Genomic DNA, 16291 nt, shown 5'->3' on the forward strand with positions numbered 1-16291 from the left:
CAGCTCTACACCTTGTTATTTCATATTCTCCTTGAAGGCCCAGGTTCCCTTGAACTTTCCTAGCACAGGTAATGCCTTTCTTCTTCTCTCCAAAAACTGATGTTCGAACACAGATGATCTTTGTTTAAAGGTAGGATATCACAATAAGTTGAACCTGCCAAGTTAAAACTTTGAAGTCGACAATGAAACCCTGAATTGCATCAGATGTAATTTTAAAAATGCAATTGTTTCACCCAAACCACTCAGGGCCTTGAGGTTTGCCACAAGCAGTTTCCTTATAAACTGTCTCATGAGCAGAAACTCAATTCATCATAGTATCCTCAAACTTAGTATCCTAAATCTTAGAAATCCATTATCAAACACAATCTTGACAACATGATATGTGTAGTAAACATTTTATGTGAGATCCCAACAAACACCTGTGATAGTTCTATGTAACTTTCTCACTTCTATCCACGAGGAAAAATCATTGACAGCATTAAGGCTTTCCCATCTATCAGGCAGAAATAGGATAGTGACACTCCTTCCAATGCTTTGGAGATGAAAACAGTGGTTCTTGCCTGTGAAGAGCTTACATTTGGTAGTCTTTGCTGTCAGGTAAAATATCTTCAATCTGCTTTGAAATCCCTGCCCACCAGATTGATGCCTGAGCCCTAGAAAATCCCAAATATCCCAGATGTATCTTGTCTAGAATATCATTCTACAGTAAAGCTGGAATGACCAGTATCTCATCAAACAACAAAGGGTAATCTATAATGGTGAAATTCTGCTGATGCCCAAATAAGTCTTCATGGTAAACCCTCTGGGCCCTAGGTCAGGCAAGCCTTTGACACAATATTGATGAATGACAATCTATTTTTGGTGTTCTCTTTGTTGCTTTGGATTTGATTGAGTCTGTTTTGAGTATTTGACCAATGTATTGCTGTGACTGAGTAAACCATTCAATTTCACAAATGATTCCCTCATCAGTCAATTTAAGGCTGCTGAGTCATTTTGGAGTGCACATTTTCCATCATTCTTGGCTTCCTCTGCACATACTTGGTCACATAAATTTTGCAAAATGCTTTACAACGCCTAAAAAACTTTGCAAGTCATGAACTGATTTTAGAATTGGAAACACTAACAGCCTTTCTTTTCTTGAGAGTCTGGCATTCACCCATCTTTGTCAACAATGTGTCCCAAGAGTTTAAAAAACCCTCTGAAAATCCGTATTTGCCTTTGAGTTTAACTGCTTCAGTCTATAGACATTTTACAACTGCATGAACCTGCTAGTCCTGCTCCTCATGCTTCTCCCCATATATTAATACATTATCCATGTGGCATATGGCACCTTCTTACCCTTCTGAAATATATGACATGGTAAGCTGGAAAATCTCTGAGCCTCAGGTTATCCCGAATGGCATTTGAAGTAAAACCTGCAGCGTGACAAACATAGTAAGCAGAACTGATTGCTCGCCTAATGGCATATGCCACAAGTCACTGTTGGTATTAAGACTGGTCAAAACTCTACAGTTGTACATTTTGATAAATACTCATTCACTGTAGAGATAGGGTGGATTTCCCTTCCTCCACCACTTTCTTTAACCTTCCTTCGTCAATACATATTCTGACAGAAACATTGGGTTTGCAACACCTTTGCCGAATAACCATTTAGATGGTTTGGTAACCATGGAAATTTGGTCATTTTGTTGAGTTGCTTGGACTTGATTCATGAAGAGATGAGGAATCATCCTGGATGTTTACAGCTACAATAGTTTAGCATCCTTTCTTGATAAGATGCTGTCTTCAGTATTGTGTTTGTTGAATCCTGTGAATAATTTAGAACACCTCATCTCGTCGGAACTTTTAAACCTACATTGTTCTAGTTCTTTGACTGTTTGAAGAAGATTGACAGAACAACATGTCCTCCTGTTCAAGAGTGAGATCTCCTGCCATAAACAAGCTGTGTTAAATTTGATACAGTTGAGTAACCAAGTTCCCCAGAAGAATCTGATACATTTCCAGTTCTTCGCAAGAACATCACTGCATGAGTAAGAGATAGCAAGAACTGCAAATGCTGAAGTCAGAGTCAATACAGTGTGGAGCTGGAGGAACACAGCAAGTCAGGCAGCATCAGAGGAGTAGGAAAGTCGACGTTTTGGGTCCGAAGAAGGGTCCTGACTTAAAATGTCGACTTTGCTACTCCTCTAACTGACCTGCTGTGTTGTTCCAGCTCCACACTGTGTTGCATGAGTAAGAATTTGCTTTTGTTTTGCTGCTCTGAAACTGAGGCCTACTTCTTCATATTTTCTAGAGGTGATCTCCAGGTTGACAGATGTAGCATTCTTTTGTCATAACCTAGGCAGTATCTGGGCCTCTGAGGCTTTTTTTGTTCCACATCACTGACACACTCTTAATAACTGCTGTTTCACCTACTTTTGTGATAAAAGCAAAATACTGCAGGTGCTGGAAATCTGAATCAAACACAGAGAGTGCTGGAGAAACTCAGCAGGTCTAGAGGCATTAGTTGAGACAGAAACAGAGTTAATGTTCTAAATTGAGTATGAATCTTCAACTACAGTTGTGTTGGCGTCTGACGTTTCTGCAGAGTGTTTATTCCTTGCAAAGTGGATATGCTTTGTTGGTCTTCTGTGTCAGTTTGTCCTTCTCCTTTCAGAATTTGTCTGAGAGCCTCTTACGCTTCCAACACAATTTGAATAGCTTTGTCCAAGGTCAATACTTCCCTGTACTGCAATAAATCTGCTGAAGTCTCATCAAGGATTCGAACAACAATTCTGTTTCTTCTGAGTTCTGATTTCAAAACTCCATTGACACAGTGTTCCAATAATTAGTAGAGATCATGAATGAAATTATCTTCAGATTTCCCTGGAGGTTGAACTGTTAAATCTTGTTCTTTCACAAACATTTTCGTAATTTCTACAAAAGCCACAGCAACTTGAAAACTAAAAAAGAAACATTTGCTGAAAATGTAATATGAAGGAGTAAAAGTGAATTATCTCCTGTCTTTGGGAATGGGAATGCCTCATTGGTTTATGGTCTGCCCAGGCTGAATGTCAAAGAGGAAGTACATCATACAAACTTAACCCTGCTTCAATGTAGCTCTGATTGTCAAGTTAATTTGAGCAGTGCCTGTGCTGTTGCCTGTTGACCATTCGGCAGGGGATCAAGGACTGTGATTGAATCTCTCATGGTGCAGCCATTCTACTCCTCTAAACAGTAGTCTAGCACTCATAAAGATGGGCTGAACTCAGTGGAAGGGCTGCTGCAGACTGCTTGCATTTACACTTGCTGAGTGATGCAGCTTTACAAATGGAGCACTGGAGAAAGGGACAACAAGGTGCAGGGCTGGATGAACACAGCAGGCCAAGCAGCATCATAGGAGCAGAAAGGCTGACGTTTCGGGCCTAGACCCTTCATCAGAAAAAAAAAGTCATGGGAGCAGAAAGGCTGACGTTTCGGGCCTCGACCCTTCATCAGAATAAAAAAACCATATGAGCAGGAAGGCTGACGTTTCGGGCCTGGACCCTTCATCAGACAAACTTCACTGGAGAAAGGCCCTAGATTCACAGACATGGTACTGGATGCCTTCATCAAGAGTTGCACAGGAGAAAGCCAATATTTCTGCACAAGGCAAGGAAATCCTTTAGGACCACTCTCAGAAGGTGCCAGTGTGGTTAATGCAAAGAGTCTCACTTCAATGAGCTGGTAGGGATGTCACAATAAGTTTAGTGATATTACCAGGCTGGTCAAGGTCTGAGAATGTACTTTCAAATGACCTTTAAACCCACCTTATTACCAGATCCTCATGTTGCTCAATTGGCGACATCCTCACCTCCCTCATCCATCACCACTCCCTGGCTCTCAGGAGTGATGGCTAATGTTTAGAAACTTCACATCTCTCTCACTTCAAAGATGCCATCCCCACAACTAGTTCTGGCAGTTTCCATGTGTCACTGTGGCAAGCACATCATTCAAACAAAGAGTGTATAAGGTCAGTGACTGTTTTGGACTCTCTTAGAGGACAAAATGCAAATCACTGCTCAAAGTAAGCTACATTTCCTAAGCCATTAAGATTCTCCAGATGGTTCTCCACATCACAGGGCTGGCTGTCACAGAACCCATAATCTCCGGTATCATTGAACACGTTGGGGATGACGGAGGATCACTGGACTTGAAACGTTAACTCTGCTTTCTCTCATTGGATGTTACCAGACCTGGTGAGTTTCTCTCGCAATTCTTGGTTTTTTTTCAGATTTTCAGCATCCGCAGTTCTTTGTTTTGGGGATCCAATGTGTTCCTGTTAATGCCTCCTCTCAACTCAAAGAGCACCCTCATCCTGCTAACCAGCACAAGGTGGGACGTACTCATGGTGCGACCATAGACTTCTTGCTTTCTAACATACCCCTCACCACTAATCACATCCCACATACCAACACCCACCAAACACCATTCACTTCCTTCACTTGAGCAGTCCTCTTTATAATTTTTGTGTTTTCAGACACCGAACAACCATGGACTGCTCAGCCACAACAGGAGGAACAGATTCAGTAACAGCGCAGCACTGATGAAGAAGCTCTATCACTTGTTTTGATACTTGTAGCCTATGGCTCAGATGTTTGTCACTGACTTTAACTTCGACGCAAGTACAGAGTTGGGATCTGGTCCAGGATGCTGCAACCAGGTCTGAGGAAAAAGAAGAGTATCCCTGTCAGCTCAATGGAGATTCTTGCTGCAAATAACTCAGAAAAGCTGTCTGGTCCTTTATTGTTGGGTCCCTCTTGCGGTTGTACAAATGTCCTTTGATCAGTGACAACTACATATTGGGATTGGACCTGCGCAGTCGAAATTTGTAAACTTTGTATCTAACCAGCCAGTTGTAGATGTTTGACGGCACAATCTGACCAAGTGGGAAGCTTCCGCCATTAGTGCCTGCCCACGTGAACATCTCTCCCAGCAAGGGTGCACGACTTGGGCTATACCATACTGGCTGCAACTTCCAAACACCCAACTCAAGGGACCGCTGGCTTTGGCAGCACCAGCTCCACTGTGGTATGAACCAAGTTTCTCAGCCTAAGTGTTTGAAAACAAGTCAGTGGTTTACAAATTAATAGAGATGAAAATATTTGGTTCATGCGAACAAATCACAATTAAATGCATTGCACAGCCTTTTAGAGATAGCTTAGATCATTACTGATTATAGTACTTTCATTTATCTCAAGTATCACTGGGATGAGTTCTGCATGTTAAGATTCCTAAAGCTCTAAAAAAAAAGCTCATCTTAGAGAGATTTTTTTTCGTTAATTCCTGTCAGTTACTTCAATAGGCCAAACAATTTATTTTCTTGTGTGGGGTATTCATTAATTATCTCATTCTTATTTGTTTCTACTTTGCTCCCTGCAATCAACGGTCATTGTCAGTGGAATAGACAGTCAATCAATGTTTAACAAAACAATCAGAACAATCATCTCACCAGAGTATATTCTGCAGAGCAGTTTTGGGTCCCTGTGCCACAGTGATACTGTCCAAGTTTAAGTTCCATCTGTTTCAGAGGTGTGCTAAAACATGTCTGAACAGGTTGATTAGAAAAATGTACTTCCTTCAGAACACAATCCTGTGAAGTCTAAGGGAGTAAATGCAAATCTTCACCTTATTTTCACCTGTCAGATACTCTGGACATTCACCAACCAACTGAATGCAAGATCTAACCCCATGGTAAAGCAACAATGTTCTTTGCTCTCTTTAAGAAAGCTGTCCAGGATCAAGCAACCTCTGTGAATGTATTTCACTTTTCTCTTATCAGTTTGAATTTAATTGAAGAAATCTCTAGGCATCCAACAGCTATGGTGTCTTTAAGTAGCATAAAGAACCAAACACATTTAAGTATTCCCATCGTCAGAAAACCAGGAAGAAAATACATTGATTTTATTTTCACTTTCGATTAAATCAACTCACAAATGAATTTCTCACCACACCATGTATCCCCATCAATTACACTGCATCATTTTCTGCTACTCAAGACTCATGCCCAATATTCAGGTGTTGCACCTTACCCTTACAATATTCCAATGATTTCAGTCTTCAATGCAGTTCTTGCTACATCCATCTTTCACCAGCTGTTTAGTTGTGGCATGTTAATCACCCAAAAACAATGCAACACAGTCTATGCCATTCAGCTGTCTCTCCTGCACAGCAAAGTTGTCCACCATGACTCAAGCAGAGCAAAACAAAGACAAAACAATCATGGTCAACAAGGACACTCCAATTCCCAAGTGCGACAAAAGAGATCGTTCATTGTAGCACACAGCCAGCAGCGATAAAATTTATCACCTCAAGCGTTGCTGAAAACAGAATAAGACAGCACATTTGTGTCATCATATATCCCACCTCCATTCCTAGCCCACCCTCATCTTGCAATGTAGCATGGTGTGTGAGCTGCCAATGGTGGGACCATGGGCCTCTTGCTTGCAACATCTGACAAGCAAAGACATTGAGTGGACCTGTACAGTTCAAATTTGTAAATCATGAATCAAAATCAGCTAGTACATTTGTGTGACCAGTTGGGAAGCTTCTGGTACCATTACAGCATGTCCACGTGGCCCACTTGTGGCATAAAGTGCATGGTGAAAGCAGCCAGAGACAGTGTGTGCCAAACTAATGTTAAAATCTTAATAATGAGTTGGTGACAGGAGAAAATGGAGCCCAAATTACTTGGAATAGATTTACTTAAAGAGTGAAACAATCCAGGTCTGCTTTGCTCTGTGCCTGTAAGTGTATCTTTACACACTGTTCGAAACAAACAAAACTAAATAAAATTTTAAAAGAGTATTTGAATGGAAATCAAAACTTTAGAAGCAGTTTAACAAACTGAATTGAAATAACTTTGTGGGGGTGCAATGGGTGGGAGATAATGCCCTCAGCCTCTGTGGTGCCACTGGTTCTGAAACGCCTCAAGTTACCAGCTAATCAATGCTCTACACCTGTACTGACATAACCTTGATGGACACAATTAACGATGTTAGACTAGGAGTCATCAGTTCAAGTCCCGCCTGCTCCAGGCATGTGCAACAACATCTCTGAACGTATTGATTTTAAAATATCAGCAATTAACTACGTGGAAGGAAAATAAAGCCAGAAGAAATAAGAACAGGAGGAGACCATTCCACCACCACCACCCCAAGCCCTCTCTGCCATTCAATAGAATCGTGGCTGATCCAACATTCCTCTTGTCCACTTTCCTGCAGTTTTCCCTTTAACCCTTGATTCCCCTACTCATCAAGAATGTATTTCAGCCTTAAAAAAAACACAAGGACTCTGCTTCCTCAATTCTCTGTGGCAAGGAATTCTGAAGACACGCAACCCTTTGAAAGAAGAAATTCCTCCTCATTGTAACCTTAAGTTGGTATCCCTTTATTTTGAAACTGTGTCCTCTGGTCATAGAATTTCCCATGTGTGGACACATCCTCTCAGCATTTAGCACGTGGACGACGTTTGGATTCCATAATGCTGGTTCCAGCCATGTTGTTGAGCTCAATTTCAAAGCCCTGCTTTTGACTCAGGTTATGATTCTTCCTTTGTTTTTTTTTTGAGTTTGAAGTTGCCATGATGAAATATCAAAATTGTTACCCAGTCAGCATTAACCCATTATGTGACACAAAGGTACCTGTGGAAAACCATTATTTCACTCTGCTGGGAGATCACACCCTGTTGTGTTAAGCATCACAAATAATGATCCTTCTAAGGCTAGGTACAATGTTAAATTTGAAAAACTCAATATTGAACAACTTAGGGATCATTATCAGAAATTTCATTCACCTGAATAGACTGTTATTGTCCTTTCATTTGCTGAACATTTACGTTGTAGAAAACTAACTATTGTTGTAATTATTTCCTCATAAATAGTTCAAGACACGAGAAAACAAAACAAAGCTGTTTACATAGCAATATCTATAGATTCTGGGCTCCTGTGGCAAATCTATTTCATATGTTGAGGTGCTCTGAGTAAGTATTTGTTATTTTGAAGTGACAACAATATTGACAGAAGCGCACTTTCTGCCTCTCAGAAAAATATACAAATTCACATTATACTGAACAAGGATGTATATCCAGATTGTCACTGAATGCAACCTAACTAAATCACTCACCACTTCAAAAGGGGAAGCATAACAGCTAAAAATGTCTTGCAGCTTCAATTAAGGAAACAGTGACAGAAAAAACAATGGCTTTAACAGATTGGAACAAGCCACCAGGATATACAAAAATTAAAACATAGCAAAGATGAAAGCGAATATACCTACAGACATCAAAACAACTGCTTACAGGTAAGATTATGAAATTATACAGTTTAAGCTATGGTGGTTAAGATACAATGCAACTGGTATATCTCAATTTTAATTCAAATACATCTGTGGATTGAGGTCAAGCTGCTGCATAATATTACATTTCCTCTTCAAAATGCACTCTGAGCTTTAAAATTATAGTAAGCCATGTACACTACGTATTTAAATTGATAACCATTTCCCCTGAAGGGTAAATAGATGCTTGTGTCAAGGCATTCAGAAGATTGGTCATAGATGCTGGTAATAATATGCCAAGCTGTTGTTTTGATGTTTTGAGGTATATTAGCTTTTATCTTTGCTATGTTTTTGAAAACACGCAAACTGAGTATAGGTGTTTGAGAGAAAAATCCTTGCAAAATTGATCCAACAAGTGGCCCTCTCCATTGTCTCCTCTCCTGCAATTCAGTAACAAGTGGAAGTCCCACTTCAAAACATTATCCACAAAATTCTATCTGATTAAGATGTGCAAGGTGTGGTTTCATGCCCATGTATTGCCTCCACTGGCAAAATCTCTTACTCCCATGAATTCAACTCCATCTCTGTGTCGAAGATGAAAGGACAGTGTCAAAAGTTGTTTCTTGCAATTCTTAAGATAAATCATGCAATGCTTTCCTGCTTCACTATAACAGCGAAATCTGTTCTCTTGGAACCATGTTACAATATTCTACATAATAATCTAGTTTTAAGAGTAATTGCAAAATAGTTCATGCTGTCTTGACATCAATAAGGTAAAAGTTGTTGCAGACCAGTCAAGTCAATAAAAGTACCTGATTATGCACAGTTACTGTTGCTATGGTTTCATTATATAACTCAAGAGAAAAACAGAAAAATAATCGAGCTGAGGGATTTCAACACATTTAATACTGCTCTTGATCATCTTGTTGGAATCTTTATTGGAGTCCTGTAGATCTTCCTGTTTCTATGTTTCATTCTTAGATTAAGTGCCTCAAGTAAAAGCCTAATTTCCAATATGATTTGAAAACAAGATTTAATTTCATGTGTGCAGTTGAGGAGGTCAACAATCTAGTAGGAAGCTGTGGAAGAAAGTCAGAGATCACTAAAATTCATGGCATTTCATCATATTCTAAAATTATATGTTACGACTGTATTAATTATAAATATCTTAACTCAGGATAAAAAATCAATGCTACGATCAAAGATTTTGTTTTAAAAATAATCTGAACATGATTCAAGCGGTACTGACATCAATAAGGTAAAAAAAACACCTCACATCAGTTACGCTATATAAATGCTCGATTATGCACTGTTGCTATGGTCTTCACTTTTGAAACTGTAACCTTCAAGTACATTGGTTTGAGCTATGCTCATACTGTCACATAAAGTGTTCATGATTTCTGATTAGTTGGGTAATACATATCTAAATGCATTATTGCAAGGTTATTCATCATCACCTGACATATGAGACAGTAAAAGCTATTTCTCCTGACAACATCCTAGCTGTGGTACTGAAGACATGCTCTCAGGGACAAGCTGTGTTCTAAGCTAAACTGTGTCAGTATACCGACAGCACTGACATCAACCTTGCAGTGTTGAAAATTGGCCACGTTTGCCTTGACCACAAAAAAAAGCAAGTCAAATCCTATCACCCATGACCACCTCATTAGTCTACACTCAATCATCACCAAAGTGAAAGAAGACATTGTTCACAATGTTATCAAACAGCATTATACAGCAATTATCTAATCAAAGCTCAGTTCAGTTCTGCTCCGGTTACAATGGTCCACACCTCATTACAGCCTTGAGCTGAACATGACTAAAAAGATTAATTCTATAGATGACATGAGAGTGACTATCCTTGAATTATTGTAGCATTTGATTGAGTGTGACTTCAAGGAAGCAGAGCAAAACTGATGTTGATGGAAATCAGTAGGAAACTCTCTATTTGTTTGGCATCATAACTAGCACCAAGAGAGAGTTGACAATTGATAAGGTTCCTCAGAGTGGTGTCCCAGACCAAACAATCTTCAGCTCCTTCATCAATGATTTACACTTCATCATAAGGTCAAAAATGAGGATGTTCACTGATGATTGCAGAGAGTTCAGTGCCATTTGTAATGCCTCACACAATAAGCAATCCTTGTCTTGCATTCCAAAAAAAAACCTGGATAATATATAGGCTTGGGCTCAAGGTTCTTGTGGCAAAGTGGGTAGTGCCCCTACTGCTGAGCCAGGAGTCCCAGGTACAAATTCCATTTGTTTTAGAGGTTTATAACAACATGTCTGAACAAGTTGATTGGAAAAGTATTTACAGTCTTGGGCTGGCTAATGATAAGTAGCATTCACCATGCCTAAGTACCAGGCAATGACCATCTCAAACAAAAAAGAATCTAACACTTTCCCCTGGACTTCCAAGCACATTACTATAATTGAATCTTCATCATTAATATGCTGTGGTTTACTATTAATCATAAATATGACTGTGCTAGCCATTTAGCACGACTAAAAGCATAGGAGAGAGGTTGGGAAATATAGACCAGTTACTCTAACTTCAAGAGTGGGGAAAATGCTGGAGTATTTTACAAAAGACATGATCACAGAACATTTCGAAAACATTAATGGAGTTGGATAAGGCTGGCATGGGTTTATGAAAGGCAGATCATGCTTAACTAATCTATTGGAGTTCTGATGATGGAATTTATAGAATAGACAAGGGAAAACCAGTGGATGTGGTTTATTTGGATCACTGAAATTAGGAAAATGTCACTGAGTGAAATGTTCAGAGAGACAGCACAAATGTGAATGGGTGGAATGGCCTCCTTCTGCTTTGCAATAAATCTTTGCTTTTGTAGCTCCTTTGACAGCACCTTCCAAACGAGCAGCCTCGACCATCTAGAAGGACCTGGGCAGGATTTAGTAATAGCATCACCTGCAAATTCCTCATTAAGTTATGTAACTTACAAGTATATTGTCAGTTCTTCATTCTCACACAGCTAAAATCTTAGAATTCTCTCCTTAATGGTACTATGTGTTTACTGACATCTCCTCATCAGGTCACTCACATCCCACCACAAAATTACAGATCTCTTATGGTGCAGAAGGAGGCCATTCAGTCTATCATGTTTCCACTGGCACTTCAAATGAGCATCATTACCTACTGCCAATTTCTTGCTTTTCTTATCCTCCAATCCTTGCACAATATTTCTATCCAAATAATTGTCCATAATGTTTCCAGGCACTTCCCAACGAATTCTAGTGTGAAAAAGCTTTCCTCTCACATCATATTTGCTCCTCTGGTAAATCAATTTAAATCTACGCTTTCTCATTCTTATTCCTTCTGTGAGCTGGAACAGTCCCTCCCCAACTACTCTATCCAGCCCTCTTTATGATTTTAAAAAGCCTCAATCAGATCTTCTGTTTGTCTTCTTCTCTCCAAAGACAACAGTTCCAACGGCAATCTATCCTCATGACAAAGGGGGAGGAAACAGCTTTGTGGCATTACCACTAGGCTATTAATTCAGAGACCCAGGGTACCTTCTGGGGATCTGGATTCAAACCCTGCCATGGCAGACGATAGAATTTGAATTTGATAAAAATCTGGATTTCATGATCCACGAATCCATTGTCAATTGTTGGTAAAAACCCATCTGGTTCACTAATGTCATTTAGGGAAGGAAACTACTATCCTTACCTGGTCTGGCCATACCACAGCAATGTGGTTGACTCAAAACTGCCCTCTGGACAATAAAGGATCGGCAATAAATGCTGTTCCAGCCAGCGATGCCCACATCCCGTGAATGAATTTTTAAAAAAAATCTGCAGTTCTTCATCCTTGGACACATTATAAATCACTTCTACACTCATGCAAATACATTCATTCTCCTTCCAATAATGTGGCATCCATAACTATACACAACGTTGTGAGGCTTAACAAGTATCTTGCACAAGTTCAACATCATCTTCTGCTCTTATGTTCAATGCTCCTAGTAATAAACTCAAGAATTCTGTAAACTTACGAACTGCCCCCACTACCCATCCTGTCATGTTCAATTATCTGAGTGTATGGTATCCAGGTTCCTCTGTCCTGCACCCCCTTTAGATTTGGACCCCTTATTTTATATCAGCTTTCAATGTTCTGCCGACCAAAATACATCACCTCACTTTTCTCCCCATTGAACCTTATCTGCCATCTATTCAATCACGCCATCAACTTATCTGTGTCCTTTGGGACATTTAAAATGTCCTCCACACAATTCTTCCAAGTTTTAATTAATATGTATCATATAAAGCAAGGGTCGCAATAGCAATCCCTGGAGAGCTTCACTTCCTCCAGCCTGAAACAGAGCCATTGACTCTCTGCATCGTATTATTCAGGCAATTTTGTATCCATGCTGCTACTGTCCCTTTTAATTTATTGCCTATAACCTTCTTCACAAATCTGTTGTATGTTACTGCATCAAATTCCTTTTGAAAGTCTTTGTACACCACATCGACTGCACTATTCTTATCAAGCCTTTTGATACCTCATAGAATCAGAGAATCCCTACAGCGTGGAAGTAGGCCATTCGGCCGATCAAGTTCACACTGACAATCCAAATAGCATCCCCCCATCCCCCCCTCCCCCCCACCACATCTCTGTAACACTGCATTTCCCATGGGTAATCCACCTAACCTATATATCCCTGGAACTTATGGACAATTTAGCATGGCCAATCCACCTATCTTGCACATCTTTGTACAGTGGGAGGAAACTGGAGCACCCAGAGGAAACCCATGCAGACATGGGGAGAATGTGCAAATTCCACACAGACAATCACCTGAAGGTGGCATTGAACCCGGGTTCCTGGCGCTGTGAGGCAGCAGTGCTAACCACTGAGTCACTGTGTCACCTCCATAAAAAACTCCAGCACATTTGTCAAGCATGATTTCCCCTTCAGATTGGGCTCTTGCCTAATCTGCCCAACTATTTCCACATGACTATTCATTCTATCCCCACCACAGAGGCTAATCTGACTGGTTTGAAATTGCATGGCTTATTCTTACAAACTTTGTTTTGAACAATGTCACAATATTTGCACTTCTCCAGTCTTCTGGCACCTCACATTAGTCTAGTGAAGACTGAAAGATTATGGCCAGTGCCCCCGCAATTTCCACCCTCACATCCGTCAGTGCCCTCAGAGGCGGCCCATGATGGCATTTAGGCCTGGTCACTTGGTGGCACGTGGCGGTCTCTTGGACCAGCATGGAGATGTCTTGGCCCAGCATGGCAGTATCTCGGCATGCAAGAGGGTCCTGCCTGGGCATGCTCGGGATGCAGCACAAGGAGATTGGGCAGGCTGTAGCTTCAGCAAGAGCAACAGTGATGGCATCACAGCCCAACATGGGAACAGTGAGCAGTGAGGGAGGTCCCCCTGGTATCTATGGCGATGACATCAAGAACAGGCAGCTGAGGTCTCCAGGAGAGTGAGCCAAGCGGAAGACTCATCAAAGGGTGAACTTTTAACTTTATTCCTTTATTTTTCTAGTTTATATTAAGAAGGAGTTTAATGTTGACAACTACCTTATTTCTTTATTTTTCTACTTGTTCTATGAAGGTAATGTCGAGCTTTTTATACTTTGTTTCTCTTACTACTTTGTACCTTAGCTTTTTGTACCTTTGAACCTAAAATGGCACCATGTGTGGCGACATTATACGCTTTTCACTGGACAATCACCTTCCAGTATAAATGGCAAGCCTCATAATAATATCCTCCATTTCAAAATCTTCCTCCAAGTCAGACACATTCATGCAATTCGTCACCTCAAACGACTGTAGGGGCTCCATTATTACACATATTGCAGCAGAGAAGTGGCAGTATCACATCCTTTAGGGGGTTAGGACGAACAACAAAATGCAGACTTCCTACGTTTGCCGTATCCAACAATTAAAAAAAACCTTTGCCTATGATAACTAAAACACAAGTCTTCTGAATGTCCATCAAAAACATCTCACACCCACAAAGCTGATTAATCAACGAAACTAGTAAATATGTATATTTGTTACATTGATTACATTATCAATGATAAAGCCTAATAAATACTTCCGATTTTTAAAAAAAATAATAAATATCTCAAACAATTTCCACAATGTAGATGTTAGACTGAGTGGTCTCTAACTATTAAATGGAAATTTCACTGAAAATCATGGAAGCATACAGTACAAAGGAGGACATTCAAAAATACACCGCTTTCCCTCATCAGGGTTATAGCCTTGAAAGTTATGAAACTTTAAGTGCTCAATTACCCTCCCAGGCTGTGCATTCCAAATCTTCACCACCCTCAGGTAAAATCTTGCCTCAAATCTCCTCTAAGCTATCCGCCTTTCACTTTGAAAGTATACCTCCTTGTTCCTGGCCCTTTGATTAAACTTTCTTCACCTTAAAAGTACTCGACTGAAACCATCAATCTGGATGACTTCTTTGCTCACTTCCTTGAGGATATCAGGATGGGTCTTATTTTAGACAGATGCCTTGCAGATATTAATTTCTTTGGATTTATGCATAACACATGCTTTAGTGATTTTTTTTAAACATATGTTGTTCTTTTGGCACCAGGATAACTGTGTCCCCTATTCATAATTTGTATGTGTGACACTAATTGAATGCTCTATGTGACAGCAACCAACCAAAATAGAAGCATATTGATGGATGGCTATCTTGCATTTTGTTTGAACCTGCATCTAGAGTGTCTTCTCAGTATATACAAAAAGAAATGAACTCAAATGTTAATCTCTTTAGAAGTTTGAATGCTATTGCCAATTTTACAAATTTTGAAGCTGAAAAATTAACAGAGATCAGAGCGTGCCACTTAAACAGGAATTTTTCTGTCATAGCTACTCTTCATGGTATAGCAGGCTGAAATATACCATGTTACATTCACATAGAGCTTTGCATTTTTGGTTAATTTACTGTTCTTCCAAATTCAACTGCTGAACTTTGACATGATACCTGCAGCCTTGGAAATCCTGACATTGATTTCAGCAGCAAGAGACAATCTGCTGGCAATTGTTGATCCAAAGTATGAGAAACAGTCGACAACCTCCAAGTCAAGGTTATGAATATTGTTGGAAGGTAGATTATCTACATCCAGGCTCATAATTTCAGCCTTCTTCATGCTGATTGTTAGTTCAAACTCTTTGCAGGTCCAGACGAAGTGAACTACAACCTGACCTACATGTGAATTTTCTAATGCAACGTCAGTGCAACATCTTCAGTAAAATGCAACTCACGGCCTAGGACATTCCACCCTTTGGTCTTGGCACACAGTCTTGCCAACATCAACAGCTTGCCATCAGCTCTGGTACATATGCATCCATTATCAGATTATAATTAGTCAGAACAATCAGCTTAGATATGTGACATTACCTCAACTTCAAAGGAATAAAACATTGCTTCTAAATTTTTCAGTTTTGATTTGTGTTTAATTTGACACCAATAACCACACCACCATCATTCCACTTTTACTTGAATGCAAGTATGTAAAGGCTAACAAACATTTCAATTTGATTCAATTTTATTTCCAACTGGGATGCCTTTTAAGTTAACACTTCCAACCTTTTCAGCTAAAGTAGGATAGGCGTTTTGATGTTGTTTATCGATCCAACCCCGCTGCTTGTTTGAGTGTTTATCTATATGTTCATCCTTGTAATGTATACAATGAATACTTGGTTCTTGTTGAGACTGAACTTTATTAACAACACTAACTACTTACACTGTTATAAGTTCTCTGCTTTACATTTCGTCTGGGTTCTATGCTGACTTACCTAATGGCTACATTACATGACCATAAACTCTACACATGATCGATTGCAATAACCAAGCTCTGCACTGGCTCCATTGCAAAGTGATTATTAAAGGATCTTTATTATGGAACATTACATGGTACAATGTCATCTGACTGTCTTCAAGATGCATTGCCTTTCTTGGAACTATGCAATAACACTACACCTCTCACCAGTC

At 39.8% G+C, this 16291-nt stretch overlaps 1 protein-coding gene across 1 annotated transcript in view; it reads right to left on the minus strand.

Annotated features, from left to right (window-relative positions):
* The window catches only part of chl1b (cell adhesion molecule L1-like b), an 809671-nt gene that overhangs the window by 199312 nt on the left and 594068 nt on the right, over positions 1–16291 (minus strand). The window contains exon 23 of the mRNA XM_048606742.1: positions 1339–1415. Coding sequence (XP_048462699.1) covers positions 1339–1415 — 77 coding nt within the window. The remainder of the gene's footprint in view (positions 1–1338; positions 1416–16291) is intronic.

This window comes from Rhincodon typus, chromosome 16, assembly GCF_021869965.1.
Source record: "Rhincodon typus isolate 14 chromosome 16, sRhiTyp1.1, whole genome shotgun sequence".
Classification (NCBI taxonomy): Eukaryota; Metazoa; Chordata; class Chondrichthyes; order Orectolobiformes; family Rhincodontidae; genus Rhincodon; species Rhincodon typus.